Genomic DNA, 20093 nt, shown 5'->3' with positions numbered 1-20093 from the left:
CCCAGTGGCAAAACTAAACAACAATAAAATCCTTTACCTAAACCTCATATTTTATATAAAAATTAACCCAAAATTAAGTGAATTAAATGTAAAATAAAAAACTATAAAACCTTTAGAAGAAAATATAGCAGAAAGTCTTCAGGACATGTGTTTTGGCAAAGAGTTTTTTGTACTTGCCACCACAAGCACAATTGCTAAGAACTAAAACCAGTAATTGGACTTCATCAAAATTAACTTTTTTTCTCTTCAAAAGACTCAGTAAAATGGATGAAAAGGCAAGCTACAGACTGGGAGAAAATATTTGCAAAACCATATATCTAAGAAAGGCGTATCTAGAATATTTAAAGAACTTTCAAATATCAAGAATAAAGAATCAAACATCCAGTTAACAAAGGGCAAAAGTCATGAATAGGTGATAAGATGTTCACTATCAGTTGCCATTAGGGAAATGTGAATTTAAACTACAATGAGATACCACCACCTATCTATCAGAGTGGCAAAACAAACAAACAAACAAACAAACAAACAAACAAAAAAACGCTAAGTGCTAGTGGAGATGCTGAGAAACTGGATCTTTTGTACATTGATGCTAGGAATGTAAAATGGTAAAACGCTACAGCTGCCTTAGAAAACAGTTTGACAGTTTCTTAAAGAACTAAATATGAATCTCCCATACAGCCCAGCCATTGTACTCTTGGGCATTTATCCCAGAGGAATGAAAGCTGATGTTCACACAAAAACTTGTGCAAATGTTCGCAGTAGTTTTATCTGGAATAGCTCCAAATTGGGAACAACTCACATTTTCTTTATGGGTGAGTTAGTTAATCTATGGTACATCTATGTCATGGAATAGTACTCAAAAAGAAATGAACTATTGTTACACAAAAATTTGGATGGATTTTAAAGAAATTATACTGAGTGAAGAAAACCATATACACAGTGTGATTCCATTTATGTAACATACTTGAAATGACAAAATGGCAAACTGGTTTGTGGTCACCAGTGGTTCAGGATGGAGGAGAGTGAGAGTTGGCTCTTACTGTAATGGAATCCCTGTGATAGAACTCTTCTTTATCTTGGTGGTGGTGGTTGTCACCAAATCTACATGTGTGGTTAAGTTGCACAGAGCTAAATACAGTGTGTACAAACACACATATGCACACACATGTAACATTAGTAAAATCAGAATAAGGTTGATGGCTAATGTCCGAGCTGTGATACTGTGCCATAGTTATTATACAAGATGTTTCCATTGGGGAAACTGGGTGAAGTATATATGGAATCTCTCTGTGTTGGTTCTTACAACTGCATGTGAACCTACAAATATCTCAAAATAAAAGTTTAATTCACATGCAAAAGAATAAAATTGGACCTCTACTTACACCATATATAAAAATTAACTCAAAAGGCATCAAAGACCTCAATGTAAAAAGCTAAAGCTATAAAGCTCTTAGAAGAAAACATGGGCATGATTGGGTGTGATGGCTCTTGCCTGTACTCTCAGCACTTTGGGGAAGACAAAGCAGGAGGATTGCTTGAGCCCAGGAGTTCAAGACTAGCCTTGGCAACATGGTGAGACCTGTCTCTACACAAAATTTAAAAATTAGCCAGGTGTGACAGTGTACCACTGTGGTCCCAGCTACCCAGGAGGCTGAGGTGGGAGGATTGCTTGAAGCCAGGAGGTTGAGGCTGCAGTAAGCTATGTTTGTACCACTGTACTCCAGCCTGGGTGACAGAGAGAGATGCTGTCTCCCAAAAAACAAAAATAAAACATTCTTAGATATATGTCACTGAAATCATACATATACCCAAGTATTAAAAAAACAGAGTTTTCAAAATTAAAAATATTTTTTACTTCAAAGGACAATATCAAGAAAGTGAAAAGACAACTTGCAGAAAGGAAAAAAAACTTTTAAATTATATATTTGTTAAGGAACTTGTATTTAAAATATATAAAGAACTCTTAGAACTCAACTGTATAAAGACAAATGACCTATTTTTAAAATGGGCAAAGAGTCTGCACAGACATTTCTCTGAAGATACACAAATGGCCAATCAGCACATGAAAAGGTACCCCTCATCATTAGCCATCAGGGAAGTACGTCAGAAAACCACAATGAGTTACCCCTCCAGACCTACTAGGATAACTCCAGCTAAAAAGACAGATAATAACAAGTGTTAGTGAAAATGGAATTTTCATACATTGCTGGTACAAGTGGCAGCTTTGGAAAACAGTCTGGCACTTCTTCAAAAGGTTAAATACAGAGTTACTATGAAGCGGGTCAATGGGTACAGTTACAATTAAATAGGAATACGGGTCTAGCGTTTCACTGCACTATAGTTAATAATAATATAATGTATATTTCAAAATAGCTAGAAGAGAGGATTTTGAATGTTCTCACTACAAATAAAGGATATATGTATGAGGTAAAGGATATGTTAATTACCCTATTTGATTATTATACATTGTATATGTGTATTGAAACTTCACACTATACCCCATAAAAATGTATAATTATGTGCCAATAAAAATAAAATAATAAAAAAACTTTTTTAAAAAGAAGAATATATGACCTTCTGATTTTGTGCTGTTAGTTTTGTTTGAGCAACTATATACACTTTGAAAAAGATGCATTTTAAAAAGTATTTAGGCTGGGCGCAGTGGCTCATGCCTGTAATCCCAGCACTCTGGGAGTCTAAGGAAGGAGAATTCCTTGAACCCAGGAGTTCAAAACTAGCCTGGGCAACATAGGGAGACTATATCTCTACCCAAAAAAAAAAAAAAAAAAATAGCCGGGCAAGATGGTGGTGTGTGCTTTTGTTCCCAGCTACTCAGGAGGCTGAGGCAGGAGGATCACTTGAGCCCAGGAGGTTGAGGCTAGAGTGAGATGTGATCATACCACTGTACTCCAGCCTGGGCAACAGAGTGAGACCCTGTCTCAAAAAAAAGAAAGAAAAGAAAAGTAAAAAGTATTCAGCAGACTACTCAGGCTGACACCTCCATCAAGCCAAATTTTACTATGTTTTTTTGAGTACTAATACCATCTTCAACAAAATTTATTTGTTAATTTTCAGCTTCCTAATGAAGATCCTGAGATTTTCGACATTTCATCCAAGTGCCTGTCTATACTGGTTCAGCTGTATGGAGGGGAAAACCCAGACAGCCTCTCTCCTGAAAATGTGGAAATTTTTGCTCATTTGCTGACATCCAAGGAGGACCCAAAGGAACAGAAGCTTCTGTTAAGGATTCTCAGAAGAATGGTGAGTTCACATAGAAACTGGGGACACTGGGTGGCTTTGCTGGCAGCCACAAGGGCAGTGAATAGCCATTTCTTGTACCTAATTTCAGATTTCCAGAAAATTTGCAAGAGTGGTAAAGAACTCCGGGTCACCTTTCTTCTTAATCACCTATTGTTGACATTTGTCATATACCGTTCATCTGCATATATACATATTTTTTCTGAACCATTTGGGAGTAAGTTAGAGACAATGTGCCTCGTACCTCTTAACAGCTAAGTATGTATTTCCTAAAATAAAATTGATTTTCTGTTACTGAAGTAATCAAAATCAGGAAATTTAACACTGATAAAATTCCTTTACCAGTCTTCTGTCCATATTCTAGTTGAGTCAGCTGTCTCAGTAACTTTCAGAGCTTTTTTCTGATATAGGATACAGTCCAGGATTATGTATTTTGGTAGGCATGTGTCTTTAATCTGGAATAGTCTTTCAGTCTTTGTCTTTCCTGATATTTTTGAAGATTATAGGCCAGGTTTTGTTGGGTTTTTTCCCCCCCTCAGAGGCCTTGGGGGTCAGCGTGGCCTCCTCCCCCTGGAACGAAACGCTGGAAGGGGCTTGAGTGAGCATGTAGTCCTATTCTCCTTTCATTTATTTATTTTTTTTATTTTTTGAGACAGAGCCTAGCTCTGTTGCCCAGGCTGGAGTGCAGTGGCATGATCTTGATTCACTGCGACTGACTAGAGCCCAGGCATTCTACATCTCTGTTGAGGCTGTGCATCTGACGGGTCTTCAGTTACCAGCCTCTCCTTAGAAGTGTCTCTGCTTTTCTTCCCACCTGGCCACCAACTGCCCTCTCCTGGGCCCACCTTGTGCATGGCAGCAGCGTCTTCATCAGCTTTTGTTGTCTGGCCTGGTCAGAGGGTACATTTGGCCACCTGTGTAGACCAGGTATTTTGTAGCATCTCCCTGAGTTTGGGTCTGTTTGATGTGTCTTCACGATTCGATTTGTGAGTACTCTAGAAGTAAATTGGTCCTTCTCAATCTATCACATCCAGAGGCTCTTGGTGGCTGTTTGCCCCTTACTGGTGATGTTAATTTTGATCACTTGGTTTAGTCAATGTGTAGTTAGTTATTATTATTTTGTAGTAGTTGCAAAATGGATGTTTTCTCATCCCCAGCATTTATAATTCCCAGCATTCCACTGTAAGGAAAAACTTTCCCTTCTTCTTCACTTATTTTATTTAAAAATGCATATATAGCTGATGTCTATTTGAAAGTCCTTTTGAAAACCTATTCTCTTTCTGCAGTAAATCTTTCTCTGCTGATTTTGAAGGCCACTATTTACAGTAGCTAGTGTTGAAGTTAATAAAGGATGGGGGTTCTGTTCACCTGTCATCTTCTGGTTTGTCAGTCCGTGTTCACTTCTAGATCCTAATACCTTGAGGTGTCCTTTGGCAGGTGGAAGCTGTGGATGTTCCAGAGAGTTGTACCAAAATGACTTGCACCAATTTGATAAGTAGACAGTTGCGAGTGACCCAGCTGAACCTGCATGACAGGTGATGGGTGACAGAACTAGAAGGGAGATAAAGAGATTGACTCCCTCACTGCTGTATTGTGCTGCTGTATGGATGTGACTCCCCTCAACCCCAAAACAAGACTTACTAATCTCAGCAGAGTCATTACCTGAGTTGCAGGATTCTGATGGTCTAGTCCAGTTCCCCAAGTGTGGGATGAATACTTCTGAGGAGAGTAGGTTTTAGAGACGGTGCACCAGCCTAGCACTAGATGATGTGGAATCACGTAGTGAGGCAGTTATTTCATTTCCATTTTCTATTGGTCTTTCTGGTTATTCAAGGCAAAAGCCTCAGTTTGTTGTTGTGTCTTTAACACCTCTCTAATCCTTCAGAATTTCCCTTTCAACAGAGCAGGCCTCTCAAGCTCTCATCTTTTACAGTGGAGATGTTTCTTTAAAAAATTATTTAAAGAAAAAAGGTGAGTCAATCTGAAGACAAGTACTAGAGAATATAATAATACAAGTGATCTGTAGATATGGCAAAAATGTGAATTTGGTAGAAAATGTCAAAAACTATTGGTCTGATACCTGATATGGTTAAATTTTGTAGGGATCTATAGTTTCTTTGAAATTCAGGACCAGATTTTTTTTTTTGAAACTTAGAATTTTCACATCTTTTTGGCACGGTACTTATACTGTATATTATATGATGCCATAGGAGACACTCAGGCAATGCCACCATAAGCACAGTAATATTTCTGTGGCAAAATGTATGAATATTTACACCAGGCAGGGGTAAATTAAGACCAAACATGGGCTCTTGTGAGTTCAGGTCAGGTTTTGCTACCATATGTGTTTTTGAACAATATGAAATATGTGTTTTGACCTTATGAAAAAAGGTTTGGATTTTCAGAGCTTTTTCGATTTTAGAATTGCAGATATTATGGAAATAAGTTATGTTATTTACTAAAACACTGATCAAATTAATCATACAGATTAATTAGTAAGACCCCAACTTGTTCGAAATAAACAGATTCTACCGTCTTTTAGTTTGCTTTACTATTTAAAATGGCTTCTTTATAATATCTGATGTTCCTCATAGGGCCTGGTAGATTTAGCTTTGTGGAAGAAAAGTTGAATCCAAGTGATTTTTACCTTTGTATGCAAAAACAGAAGTTGATCCTGGTGCTGCTCATCTATTTTCTTTTTATTGTGGTAAAATGTATATAGCATAACATTTATCACTTGAATTATTTTTAAGTATGTGGTTCAGTGGCATTAAGCATATTCACATTGTTGTGCAACCATCACTATTATCCATCTCCACAACTTTTTCATCTTCCCAAACTGAAACTCTGTGCCTATTAAACAATAACTTCCCACTCCTCCTTCTCCCAGTGCGTGATAACCACCATTCTACTTTGTTTCTATGAATTTGACTACTCTAGGTACCTCGTACAAGTGGAATTATACAATATTTGTCCTTTTATATCTGGCTTGTTTCACTTAGTGTAGTGGCTTCAAGGTTTATTCATGATGTAGCACGTGCTAGAATTTCCTCCTATTTTAGGGCTAAGAATCCATTGTTATATGTATACCACATTTTAAAAATGTTATGATCCATTGATGGACATTTGTGTTGTTCTACCTTTTCTGTCCCGTTTATTGATTTTTTAAAACTTATCTCTGTTATTATCAGAATTGGCTCATGGATTTTTTCAGTGGGTTACAATCCACGGCTGCCCCAGATTTGGCTAATGGAAATGGCTTTTGGATGTCTGCTATGTCTTTTGACATTCTCCGTCTTCTTTTTTTTTTTTTCTAGAGTGCTTTCAATCATAATGTAATATTCCAGGCTCATGTTGTATTACTACTCCAGCCTTGGAATCAGGCATTTCTCCAAAGAACTATGGAGCCTTTCTGTGTGGTATTTAGGAAGTAAGATGCAAAAACATTCTGGATTGGGATTAAAACAACTGTGTATTTGCTTAGCAACAATAACAGAAATAGCCTGGACAGTCCCAAGATACTGTTTTCTACCCTCTTCTGGAGGGGACCTGTGAAGGTCACTCTAACTCTTTGATGTCTACTTTAGTTTTTCAAGAATGCCCATAATGTTTGCAGGCCTGCCATCTGTGATAAATGCCTCAAAATCTTCTGAAAACCTTCTGATTTACCCTGGGTAAGTCAATGTTGGGTCAAGTCATATAAAACATATCATCAGAGATTCTAGGGGCCCCAGTCAGCTCAGCTATGGCCGTGAACTTGCCCATCCTGAAGCTCAGTTCTAATTAAATGGAATACAGATGGTTTCCAGTTTACCATGGTTCAAATTAGGATTTCTCAACTTTGCATTGGTGCAAAAACTGATGCTCATTTAGCAGAAACTGTATTTCAGGTACCCATACAACCATTCTATTTTTTACTTTCAATATGGTCTTCAGTAAATTACATGAGATACTCAATACTGTGTTACAAAATAGGCTTTGTGTTAGATGATTTTGCTCAATTGTAGGCTAGTGTAAGTGTTCTGAGCACATTTAAGGTACGCTGGGCCATGATGTTTGGCAGGTTAGGTATACTAAATGCATTTTTGACTTACATTATAATGGGTTTATTGGAAAGTAACCCCATCTGTACTGAGGTTAGTACATTTGAAGAGAAATAGCAGCAGGTTACCCAAAGAGGAGTGTGATACCACCTGTCTCATACTTCTGGACTGATTTAGTCCTCCTTCCTCTTTGTCCTTCTGTTCTCTGTTTTTAATTCTCTGGCGGCCATTGCTTTGTAATTGTTGACTTCCTTTCTGTTCTTATCTTTACGTTACCCTTGTTCCAGGGTGGTAACGTGGTTGGTCTTGTTATTTGTTGTATCTTCAGAATGTTATGGTGTCTGACGTGTAAAAGATGTTCATCAGTTATTGGTTACTACTGTGTGGTAGTCCCTGTGTTAGGATTTTTGGTGCATTAATCTCTTTTAATCTTGACAGCATCCCTGGAGAACAGCTCCAGTGATTATTCCCAGATCATTCCCATTTTATAGGTTATAACTTAAGGCTTAAGGAGCTTAAGTAATGTTCCCAAGGCCACTGACTAGGGAATGGTAGAGCTGGTATCAAGCCCAGGTTGGATTGCCCCAGCCCATTCTCCTTCAGAGTAGCTGGCCCCAGGCTGCTTCTTTGCCAAGGACTGATCTGAATTCCTCAGGCATTTGTCAGGCAGAATTTGACTGAACTTTGATCCAGACAGCACCTGAGAGATTCATTCTTTTATTCATAGAAAAACAAGTAATAGATAGAGTTATGACTGTGTGCAAAGCACTGTACTGGAGATATTGAAACAGACATGATCTTGCTGCTCCCTGCCCTCAGGGATCTCTAGCCAGAGAGACATGGAAGCAACCAGCTTGATTACAAAGCAGGATCCAATCAGTGCTACAGTGGAGGAGCCAAGAAAGTTCCACAGGAACAAGCATTCTGGGGAGGAAGTTGGCAAGACATGATGTTTAAACTGAGTATGGAAGAATGTGTTGGTATTCTACACACTGAGCAGGAAGAAGCACATCCTGAGCAAAGACCCAGAAATCCATGGAGCCAGATTGGGAAGACATAAGAAATGGGCCAGGAAAAGCCAGAGCTTCACTGAACATTAACTTTAGGAGAATTTAGAGTTTAGACATTGTTGATGGAATTAAGAAATTCTGGTCTCTGAAAGAAAAGGCTGCCGGCAGCATCTTAATTGAATTAGTTTTCCTTACTGTGGAATAAAACTTTACCATAGTAGCTGTCACAGAATAGGTATTTAGCATTTACTGAGCTGAATAAGGAATGTTCATAAAATACAGCGTTTTTGCTATTGGCAGTTCAGTTTTGGTCTTCAGTCCATATTGGGAGCTCGTGTTAGTACTTTGCAGACACACATAGGTCAGTCTGAGAAGGACCATAAAAGACATTTAGTTATTCCATAGTCTGAAGCTTCAGTCTTCTGCACAGTAGCCCTGCCAAGTTTCTGAAGACTGCATGAGATTGGATATGCATATGGACAAAGGACAGGAACTTGAGTGATATAAGGAACACATGCAAAAATTTCCTGTGACTTTGAGGAGACCCAACTCTTAGGCTCGGCTCACTGGAGCAGAAGAATCAGATTCCATAGAGATACAGAGGCATTCTAGATTTATTACCTGGTGCCAGTAATTGGATTAAGGAGGCCTGACAAATGCATTTTCTTGACCGTAAGAAGTTAGGGAGGAAAAGACAAGTTCCCTGAGGACCTAGTTAGAGGACATTCATTAAGTACCCACTCCCACCAGGAGCACATCTAAAAAGAAGAGTATTCTAAGCTGATAGGGTCACCTCTTTTAAAACCCTGATGGAAGAGTGGACTCCTGTGCCCAAAGCTGAACAAGTCTGGATGGATTCAGAGGGCAAGCCCAAGATATGTTTGACTCCATAATTTACAGGTAATGAGCATGTCAGTGACTGGTAAACCATGGTTGTTAGAGAATCATCTTGGGGAATCATGTGGCAGATCCTTCCCTGTGAATTACAGAAAGGGTCCTGGACTCTTGACTTTTCTGTTTAAAGTCCCAATCTTGTGACAGTCACTTTCTAAAGCTATAATTTTCACTAACAAATTAAAGAAATAGAACATTTAATTTTTGCTAATAGAGATGGGATATGTTTTGCCTCTAGGGTGCTCTTTCTTATTTAATCTGTATTTAGAACATCCAGAGAATGTTGAAGAAACCTAACGATTTAATTATCTGCTGTAATTTAACAGGAAGTTGGGAGGTTTTATAATTATACTTTCTGCTTTAGCTTTAAAAATGTGATAGAACTCCTTCAGATGTCTCCCAAGTTTACCTTTCCCTTAAACTGGATATCAATGGGAGTTTTCCCAGGGCAATGATTGTAGATTAGCTACTTGTCTCTTAATTAAAGCTAGCTTACTCCAACACTCAAAATATTGACTACACACGAACCACCACAAATTTGTTCTGTGCCTAAAATTGGCTTAAATATATGCTATCAACTTCTCTCTGAAAGCAGAAAAATAGTCCATGGGAGGGTGACTGTAATATGCTGACGTTACTAACTCCCTGTTGCCTTCTCACCCATCTACCTGGTGCAGCAGAGGTGGAAGGAGTGTGATTTGCAATAACTCTCTGAAGATGAATAGTATTAAGGATTTGTTACAAATATCTGTTCCATGAAGAATCTTTACCCTGTGGTCCTCAGAAAGTCTTGCTGTGCTCACTATCATTTTCCTTCTGAATTCTCATATAGGTCACCGGCCCCTCTCATTCCACATGAGAACAGGCATGTTATGTTGCTGAAAATGAGTGTAATATAACATTTCTTTATGTACAGAGTCATTACATTTTTAAAGAGACCAGATGAGGAAACTAGGAATTCTGCAGCCATTCTTTTAATATGTTAGCACCAGGTTGGGTTGTAGAATTTAGCATCAGAAGAGGCACTGTTTCTCCTAGAAAAGTAAAGAAATATTCCTTGAGGTATAATAAAAAGGTGAAATTATACCTCTCTCCCTCCTATTTTTCTTGTGGTTAAGACCTTCTATTCTTGACTTGTATTCTTAAAGGAGAAAAGAATGGGGATTGATGTAAAACCAGTAAAATTTCTAAGAGAAACACTATGCACCCAAATGAGTTAAACGTAAATTTAATCAATTTTTTGAAATCTAGTTTTTTAGAAGATTTCCTAAAACCCTGAGAGGATGCTCTTAAGCGTTTCTGAAAGAGATCTTTTATTGAATCCATACACACCCATTTGCAGTTCCACTCTAGAGGCATTCTCTGCCACTGATTGCCATAGGGTTTGCAAGTTAATTTGGGAACTCTTTGAATGATTTTGTTGTATCTTTCCAACAAAGAAAAGAAACATGGATGGCACTGGATGATATTATGTTAAATGAAATAAGCCAGGCACAGAAAGATAAACACCGCATGTTCTCACTCATATGTGGAAGCTAAAAAATGTTGCTCTCATAGAAGTAAAAGGTAAAACAGAGGATTCTAGAGGCCGGGAAGGGAAGGGAAGGGGCATGGGAGGAAGGATAGGGAGAGATTTGTTAAAGGATACAAAATTACAGCCAAATAAGAGGAATAAGTCCTAGCACTCTATACCATTGTAGGATGACTATAGTTAATAGTAAAACACAGTTTCAAAGAGCTAGAGAAAGATATTGAACATTTTCAACACAAATAAATGATAAATGTTTTAAATGATAGATATCCTAATTACCTTGATCTGACCACTATACATTATATGTATTGAAACATCACTGTGTACCTCATGAATATGTACAATAATTATTTGCCAATTTTTTAAAAAGTCTATTAAAACAAAAGAAATATAGTGCCTCAAATTTTTACATAATTCCCTGAAGAGATATTCCTGAGATTTTGAGCAAGGCAGATTCAGAAAATGGCTAGTGGAACAGAGTCATTTATAGCCAGTCCTTCTCAGGACTCAGACCTCAGTGTTACTATTGATAAAATGATAGTCCACCTCAAGAGCGTTGAGGAAATATATAGATCTTTCCCATAGGTATCGACAAGATCACATGTCACAGGATGTGACAGAGAAAGCTTCCTTAAGATCCATCTGAACATGTCTCATTTCCCCACACATCAGCTCTCTACTTTCCTCCTCACTTGGGTTCTCCTCCTAGTATCTGCAGTTTGATTCCGTATAAGGATGTATGATCCAGAACCATTGCAAGAGGCATTGAATAGGAAAAATCAACCAGGTCTGATTGAGTATAGGTCTCTGAGGCAGGGGAATGTGAGCTAAGTTTGGCTCTAGATTCGTGGACCACAAATTGAACACAAAGGGTCAACAAAAGTTTTAGGTGGTTCTGGGTTCTCTGGTTTGGCTATAGTTCCAATTCTCCCTCTGTTCTTATACTCAATTGATTCAAACATTTGTTTCCTGCCTGACTTTTGAGAAAACTGGAGTTTGTGGACCCCACTTCATGGAAATTCCTAATCCAAATACCTGGAATGTAATTAGTACCTTCAGTAGAGGTAGAGAAAAACCCATTTAATATGGTAAGTTTAATTTTACACATGTTCAGTTAAAAATGACAAATACCACCTTGAAAAAGTGATCTGGTGTTTGAAAATTAGGGTGGATGAATATAAAAGGCCACAAAATGAAATGCAAAATTAGATTCTAGTTGTAAAAACAAAGGAATATGTATATAAGAGTTGTCAATATTGAGATAATAGCTAAATCCACAAGAGTGGAGTCATTAATTCGTTCAGCAGTAGTATATTGAGCATCTGTTATGAGCCAAACATGGAAGTGCTGAAGGTATAATACATGAAGAACAAGACAGGCAACCCCTCTGCTCTCATGAAGTTTATGACCTGAATGGCTGAATACAGTATATTTCTTCCCAGAAATAGTATAAAGGATAATAATAAGCATCCAGGTTTGAGATTTGGAAAATATTGTCAGTTAAGGAGGTTGAAAAGTTTCATGTGTGTTTTAAAGATAAAACAATGTGAAAGTCAGCTTAGTGGAATAGAAAGAATGTGGCCTAGGAGCCCATAGCCCTGAGTTCCAATCTCAGCTCTTCAGTCAACTACTTGTACTGCCATAGACAAGACGCAACCTCTCTAAGTTTCACTCCTGACAAAGCAAGCAAGTTGATTGAGATTTGTGTTTTTCCAACTACACATCATGATCCACTGAAAGCAATTTAAAGTTTCACAGTGCAGCATTTGTTATTTAAATAAAAATGAAATAGAACAGAATAACAAATCTTAATGTATTGTTCACAGGATATGTGAAACTTTTTTCCCTTTTTCTGCATCTGTTTGCACATGTGGCTGTGCGTACCAAGTTGTGATATGAATTTTCTTTTTAATTTTAGAGACATAATTTCACTCTGTTGCCCAGGCTGGTTGCCTTCCCTTCCTATTTTTTTTTCCAATCTGTCATTTGTAGCCCCTGTGCAGCATAATTTTCCTTCTGTTATGATTTCTTTTCTAAAGAGATTCAGGTCCCCTACTCCCTTTCTGTAATCCTAGCACATAAAATTTGTTCCCTGCTCTCTCTATAGCGTCTTCTGCTCTTTCAGATTTCTATTGCCATTGATGATACTTTTACTCTTCTTTTTATTATAAAAAGTCTCAAAATCCAAGAAAAGATGAAAGAATCATAGGATGAGCACCTGTGTAATCAAGAATTAAGAATTATCATTTTACCATATTTCTGTTGTGTGTATGTGTTTTCTAAATCATGTGAAAGTGAAGACATCATGACACTTGGTCTCTAACCATAATACCATTATCACAACTAAGAAAATTAACAATTTCATATCATTAATATCTACTTAATACTTTTCTTTTTTTTTTTTTTGAGACAAGGTCTCACTCTGTTGTTCAGGCAGGAATGCAGTGGTGCCCTCATGGGGACTGCCGCCTTGACCTCAGGGGCTCAATTGACTATCTCACCTCAGCCTTCCAAGTAGCTGGTACTACAGGCATGCACCACCATGCCCAGCTAATTTTCTTTTTTAAAAAATAAAGGCTGGGTGCAGTGGCTAACACCTGTAATCCCAGCACTTTGGGAGGCTGAGGTGGGCAGATCACCTGAGGTCAGGAGTTCAAGACCAACCTGGCTAACATGGTGAAACCCCATCTCTACTGAAAATACAAAAAGTAGCCAGGCATGATGGCGGGTGCCTGTACTCCCAGCTACTCAGGAGGCTGAGGCAGGAGAATTGCTTGAACCTGGGAGGCAGAGGTTGCAGTGAGCCGAGATCACGCCACTGCACTCCAGCCTGGGTGACAGAGCGAGACTCTGTCTTGAAAAAAAAAAAAAATATATATATATATATATATAGACAGGCTCTACAGCCATATCACCCTGAATGCACCCGATCTCATCTGATCTCAGAAGAACAGAAATAGGGTTTCGCTATATTGTCCAGGCTGGTCTTGAATTGGGCTTAAGTGATCGCCTGCCTCAGCCTCCCAAAATGCTGGTATTATGAGTTATCAAAAAATGACTGTTGTAGTCTTTTGTTTTTAAGCCACATTCCAACCAAGGCTCACATACTGAATTTATTATTGTTTCCTTATCTCTTTTAATCTAGGAGAATCTTGTTTTTTTCTCTTATGAAATTGATTGTCTTATGGAATATCCCATACTCTGGAGAGTAGAATGATTGTTTCCTCATGATATTTTGGGTCACAATGTCCCATTGATAGTGGCCCCTTATACTGTATCATATTAAGAAGCATGTGATGTCAGTCATCTCCACTTTTAGTGATGCTAAGTGATGTTAATTGCTTGGTTAAGAGGGCACCTGCCACATGTCTCCACTATGCAGGTGTGTGTTTCCCTTGCAATCACTAAGGCAAGCTTGGAGAGATGCATTGGAACTGTGTGAATATTCCTATTTCCCACATTGACTTTTTAAAGTAAAGGGTAAAAACTATAAAAATTTGATAATATTTATGGAGCAAAATGGTTCATTTTAATGCCTGAGGGGAAATGTTTAAAATGTGGAAAAGACCAATCTACTTTTCTTGGTAACAGATATAATAACTCTCAAAAAGAGAGAAGAGTTGCTGGGAATACTGCTTCCTTCTATGATATTAATTCATTGAGAATCTGCCCAGTATAAGTTGTAAGTAAAAAGCTAAGAGTCCCTGGTGCTTTGCGCTCTGCAGCCTCCTGAGAACCAAGGGAAGTGGTGGGAGAAACACAAAAGAAAGCTCACTGTGAGGGACCATTTAGTTATTCAACCCGTGAATATTTCCATTTAAAGGGAATTATTATCTGGTTCAAATAATAGTAATTGTAAGTTCCTACGGTATTTTCCTGATGCTTAGTAATCATTTTGACCATCACCAACTTCACTGTGCAGCTTTTGCTGTGCAGAATGCTACAGATTCCTTTGGTAATTTGGGATGTCTTTAATGTCATGCCCTTAACAAAACCAGTCTCAGAACAATGAGCATTTAAAGCAAGTTAAGTATTAGAATGAATATGTTTGAAAAATACTTCCAGACCAGGCATGGTGGCTCACGCCTGTAATCCCAGCACTTTGGGAGACCGAGGAAGGTGGATCACCTGAGGTCAGGAGTTCGAGACCAACCTGGCCAACATGGTGAAAACCTGTCTCCACTTAAATATAAAAATTAGCCAGGCGTGGTGTCAGGCGCCTGTAATCCTAGCTACTCAGGAGGCTGAGGCAGGAGAATCGCTTGAACCAAGGAGGTGGAGGTTGCAGTGACCCGAGATCACGCCATTGCGCTCCAGCCTGGGCGACCACAGTGAAACTCTGTCTCAGAAAAAAAAAAGAAAGAAAAATACTGCCTTGTGTTTGTAAACAGCAATGGCAATTTTTTGAGGGACCTTCTGTTATGAATACCTACATTAAATGTTTTTAAATTTTGTTTTTTAAATAATTTAAATACAATTTTTCTTTAATATATATTAATTTTAAGAAATGAATTCCATCAATTGAAATAAACAATAACTAATATCCACATTATGTTCATAGGAATATATCTCTTTCCTTAGCAAGACTGTTTCTAGGTAGATAGCCTATATATAAAGAAAATAACCAGAGTTTGGTATCAGGTTTTAATTAATCACAGAAAAATATAAAGAGAACAGTTCAGTTGGTAATTACAATATTTATCCAAGAGAATATTTTAAGTTCAAGCTGTTAGATGAGTTGAATTGAATCATATCATGTAAAATATGACTCTTGTTTTTTTGTAAACTAGTATCTTGAATTCAGTCAACAGAACTACTCCAAGGTTTAGGTATATTATTTGATAACACAGGAGTTCCTTTTTGTTCCAGAATAAGTGATAATGGAAAACTAACCACTTAATGTAGATTCATTTAAACTGGCAATCTAACAATTACGGTACATAATGACAAAAAGTTTCATTGGGATTTAATCTCAAAATATGAAACTAACATTTATCAAAGTGAATTTAATTTGTCTTTTAACAATGTTATGAAGTCATTCTAATGAGGTGTTCAGCATTTTTCAGTACCACACAGAAAAAGTCCTCAGTAAGACAGAGTGACCACTCACTCAACAAGTAAATATTGAGTGACTGCTCTGTGGCACCCATGGTTCTCAATGTTGGGGATACAGCAGGGAACAAGACAGACAGAAAACCCTGCTCTAATGGAGCTTGCTAAGAAAGTGACATGATAGCCACATTTATTAAGTAAACTATGTCGTATTTTACGTAGGGAAAGCACTAAGAAGAAAAATAAAGAGAGAAAGGAAAATAGAAAAGATAGCAGGCTATTTGCAGCTTTTAGATAATGTGACTAGGGAAGGCCTCTCTGAGATGACATCTGAGTAAAGACTGAAAGAAGTAGAGAAAGCAGCCAGGGAGTGTTTGGAGCAGAGGAATAGCAAGTGCTAAGGCCACAAGGCAGGTATATCCATGGTATGTTCTAGGGACTATAAGGAAGCCCCTGTGTCCAGAGCAAACTGGGTAAGAAGGAGACACACAGGATGTGAGGGAGACAACAGGGAAGGGTGTCATGGAGGAAAGAGGTTACAAAGGCCCTGTAAACCCTTGTAAACACTGGCCTTTATCCCCAATGAAGTGGAAGCCTTTGGAGGGTTTTGAGCTGAAGGGATAGACAGTCTGGCTGCTGCACTGAGAGTAGTCATCAAAGAGGATGAAGGATAAGAGATATATGTCAGGAGGCTGCTATATCGAGAGAGTCCCGATCATGACTTGGAGGGAGTAAAAAGTGGTTATATTTTGGATATATCTTGAAAGCAGAACCAATAGAATTTGCTGACATATTAGTTGGAGACTATGAAAGAAATACTCAAAGATGATTCCAATTTTGGCCTAAAATTGGCTGAGATGGCTAAAACTGTAGGAGGAGCTGATTTGAGGGCAGAGAGAAAACCAGGAGCTCAGTTGAACATTTTACATTTAAGATGCCTGTTGGACATCCATCTGGAAATGGCAAGCTGGCAGTTGGCTCTACAGGCCTGGAATTCCAACAGAGAGAGGTCTGGACTAGAGCAGAATGGTATCGGAATGTGGAATGCTTGAATGTAGATTCCGGAGGTTGCCAGTTAATGGCAGTGACCAGGTGTAGGTTAAAACAAGGGGAGTGAATCAAGTGTGGAGGAGGACAAGATCACTGGAGGGAAAGCCAAAGAAATGAGTAGTTTTGGAAGGACCCTCTCTGTGGACTTTGAAATGACCAAGCGCTTGATAAGGGTGGTGTTGAAGACACTGACAGTGAGCTGGGGAATGGGAGTGTGAGCGACCTGATAATCCACAGATAACTGCCACAGGTAAGAGTAGAAGGTGTTCTCTGGTGACATAAGATTTAAAGCTGGGGGCAGAGGGGCAGGGGATGCATGGAGGAGGGGTGGAGAATGACCAGGAAGCTTCTGTGAGAACCAAGGAGGCTTCTCCGGGCCCAGCAGCTCAGGGGTATGAAAGACACATGCAAGAGGAGCATATCACGAGGGAAAAGCCCAGTTTCAGTTACAGCAAAAAAAGTGAAAGGCGCATCCTGGGAAGAGACTGAGGATAAAGGAGGTCTTGCTGGTGCCTCTGTCCAAAAGACACAGTGAGTAGAAGGGATTCAAGAGGAGGGGTGAAGTTGAGAATCAGAATATAGGATATACAGAGCCTCATAGAGATGAGAGCCCAGGGGAAGAAGGCTGACCTGGGGGGCCTGGGCTTTACATGGCGACCTACATAAACTTGGACACAATGAGGAATGAGATTGGCCTTGACTGTCCCAGGCCAACTGGATGGGTGAGGCTGTGAGTGAGCCTTGCTGGAGCCTGAATAGTTCTGGGACAACTCCTGACTCCCGCCAGGACAGAGGTGACCCCCACCCAGAAGGCCTGTGTTCCCTATGTCCCTGCTCTTGGGAATCAGCAGAGATGCAGTCTTACTCTGAGGGTATGGTAAGAAGGCCTGTAGGTGGACCTTTTTGCTCCATCACTTGGGGCTTTACCAGTGATTCTAAACTTCCTTGTATATCATCTTTCACATTATCAAAATTGCATAATGGCATGTTATGACATTCTTCATACTTAACCTTTCCAGCCCCATCATAAAAATGAGTCTCTTATTGTAAAACTATGTAAGATCTTCCTCAGTTTTCCCTTGCTGTTCAAACTAGTATTCCCTTTTGAATTGTCTTGTCTTCACCCTTGAAGAGATTTTCTCCTCCAACTGTTAATCATCTAGTTTTGTGTTTATCTGTCAGACCCTCACTCATCAAAGACTTTGGTGTAATTCTTCTATCATCACTGGCACTGATTTTATGAAATCTCACATGTTTTGCAAGATTTTAATTTTTTTCTTCACTTTGGTATGTGACCACGTGAGAGCCAACTACTCATCAATTTATCAGTGCACTTGTTTATGCCCCTAAAGACTTGGGCTTCCCTAATCAATCAGACTTTCTGGGAACTAAGGAATTGAAAATAAATATGTAATACGTATCCTCTGCCACTCTCACTACCCATTTAGCATAGCAAACCTATGATCCCACATGCATACATAGTTTCTATTTAAGAATTTGCCTTTAGGCTGGGCGCGGTGGCTCAAGCCTGTAATCCCAGCACTTTGGGAGGCTGAGACGGGTGGATCACGAGGTCAGGAGATTGAGACCATCCTGGCTAACACGGTGAAACCCCGTCTCTACTAAAAAAAATACAAAAAACTAGCCGGGCAAGGTGGCGGGCGCCTGTAGTCCCAGCTACTGGGGAGGCTGAGGCAGGAGAATGGCGTGAACCCGGGAGGCGGAGCTTGCAGTGAGCTGAGATCCTGCCACTGCACTCCAGCCTGGGCGGCAGAGCAAGACTCCATCTCAGAAAAAATAAAAATAAAATAAAATAAATAAAAAAAAATAAATAAATAAAAAATATTTTTGGCTTCTAGTTGTGATGAGTAAGGTTGAGCTAAACCACATGGTCTCCTTCCAGTATTTCTGCTTAGAACATTTAGGAGATGGCTGGGCAAGGGTTGGTGCCCCACACATATGTCACAGATCAGGTCTCATTGGCATTTTAGACAATTGTGCCAGACTTCCTAGACCAGTATCCCAGTGATGGCTATGAAATTGTTATTGAGGCTTGTTTAACATTTTCTATTTCAGGGATTAGTCTTTTCCAACACCATTGTTAAAGGAAATGTTTTGAAAGTGTTCCTGAGAATTATTTCTCATGGCATCTTGATTTCCTTTTTCAATTGAAAGCATGCTGCTATCATGACCCTCCTTGAAGCAATAATGATTAACTCTCTCATTTCAAATTATTCTGCTTCCATTTCCAATTTATACATATAATATTTTTATCCATTCTCCAAAGAAAGTTTCAGAGTTCCATACAGTACATATATTTTTTAGGATACTGAACACTTTTTTTTCTTGTTTCACTGTTTTTAAAAAATAAATACTTTAAGTTCTGGGACACATGTACAGAATGTGCAGGTTTATTACATAGGTATACATGTGCTATGGTGGTTTGCTGTATCCATCAACTCGTCATCTACATTAGGTCTTTCTCCTAATGCCAGCCCTCCCCTTGCCTCCCATCCCTCCACAGGCCCTGGTGTGTGGTATTCCCCTCTCTGTGCCCGTATGCTCTCATTGTTCAACTCCCACTTATGAGTGAGAACATGCGGTGTTTGGTTTTCTGTTCCTGTGTTAGTTTGCTGAGAATGATGGTTTCCAGCTTCATTTATGTCCCCGCAAAGGACTTGAACTCATTCTTTTTATGGCTACGTAGTATTCTATGGTGTAAATGTGCCACATTTTCTTTACCCAGTCTATCACTGATGGGCATTTGGGTTGGTTCCAAGTCTTTGCTATTGTGAATAGTGGTGTAATAAACAATAAACATATGTGTGCATGTGTCTTTATAGTAGAATGATTTATGATCCTTTGGGTATATACTCAGTAAAGGGATTGCTAGGTCAAATGGTATTTCTAGTTCCAGATCCTTGAGGAATTACCACACTGTCTTCCACAATGGTTGAACTAATTTACACTCCCACCAACAATGTAAACATGTTCCTATTTCTCCACATCTTCTCCAGCATCTGTTGTTTTCTGACTTTTTAATGATCGCCATTCTAACTGGCACAAGATGGTATCTCATTGTGGTTTTGATTTGCATTTCTCTAATGATCAGAGATGATGAGCTTTTTTTCACATGTTTGTTGGCCGCATAGATGTCTTCATTTGAAAAGTGTCTGTTCATATCCTTTGCCCATTTTTTGATAGGGTTGTTTGTTTTTTTCTTGTAAATTTCTTTAAGTTCCTTGTAGATTCTGG

General features: G+C 38.9%; 1 protein-coding gene across 1 annotated transcript in view; it reads left to right on the top strand.

The window, feature by feature from the left end:
- Positions 1-20093, top strand: part of ULK4 (unc-51 like kinase 4) — a 728320-nt gene that overhangs the window by 573638 nt on the left and 134589 nt on the right. Inside the window, exon 35 of the mRNA XM_011950984.1 lies at positions 3076-3261. Within this exon, the coding sequence (XP_011806374.1) occupies positions 3076-3261 (186 nt within the window). The remainder of the gene's footprint in view (positions 1-3075; positions 3262-20093) is intronic.

The sequence above is a fragment of the Colobus angolensis genome, unplaced genomic scaffold (assembly GCF_000951035.1).
Source record: "Colobus angolensis palliatus isolate OR3802 unplaced genomic scaffold, Cang.pa_1.0 Scaffold311, whole genome shotgun sequence".
Taxonomy (NCBI): Eukaryota; Metazoa; Chordata; class Mammalia; order Primates; family Cercopithecidae; genus Colobus; species Colobus angolensis.
This window is presented reverse-complemented; position numbering and strand designations above follow the sequence as displayed.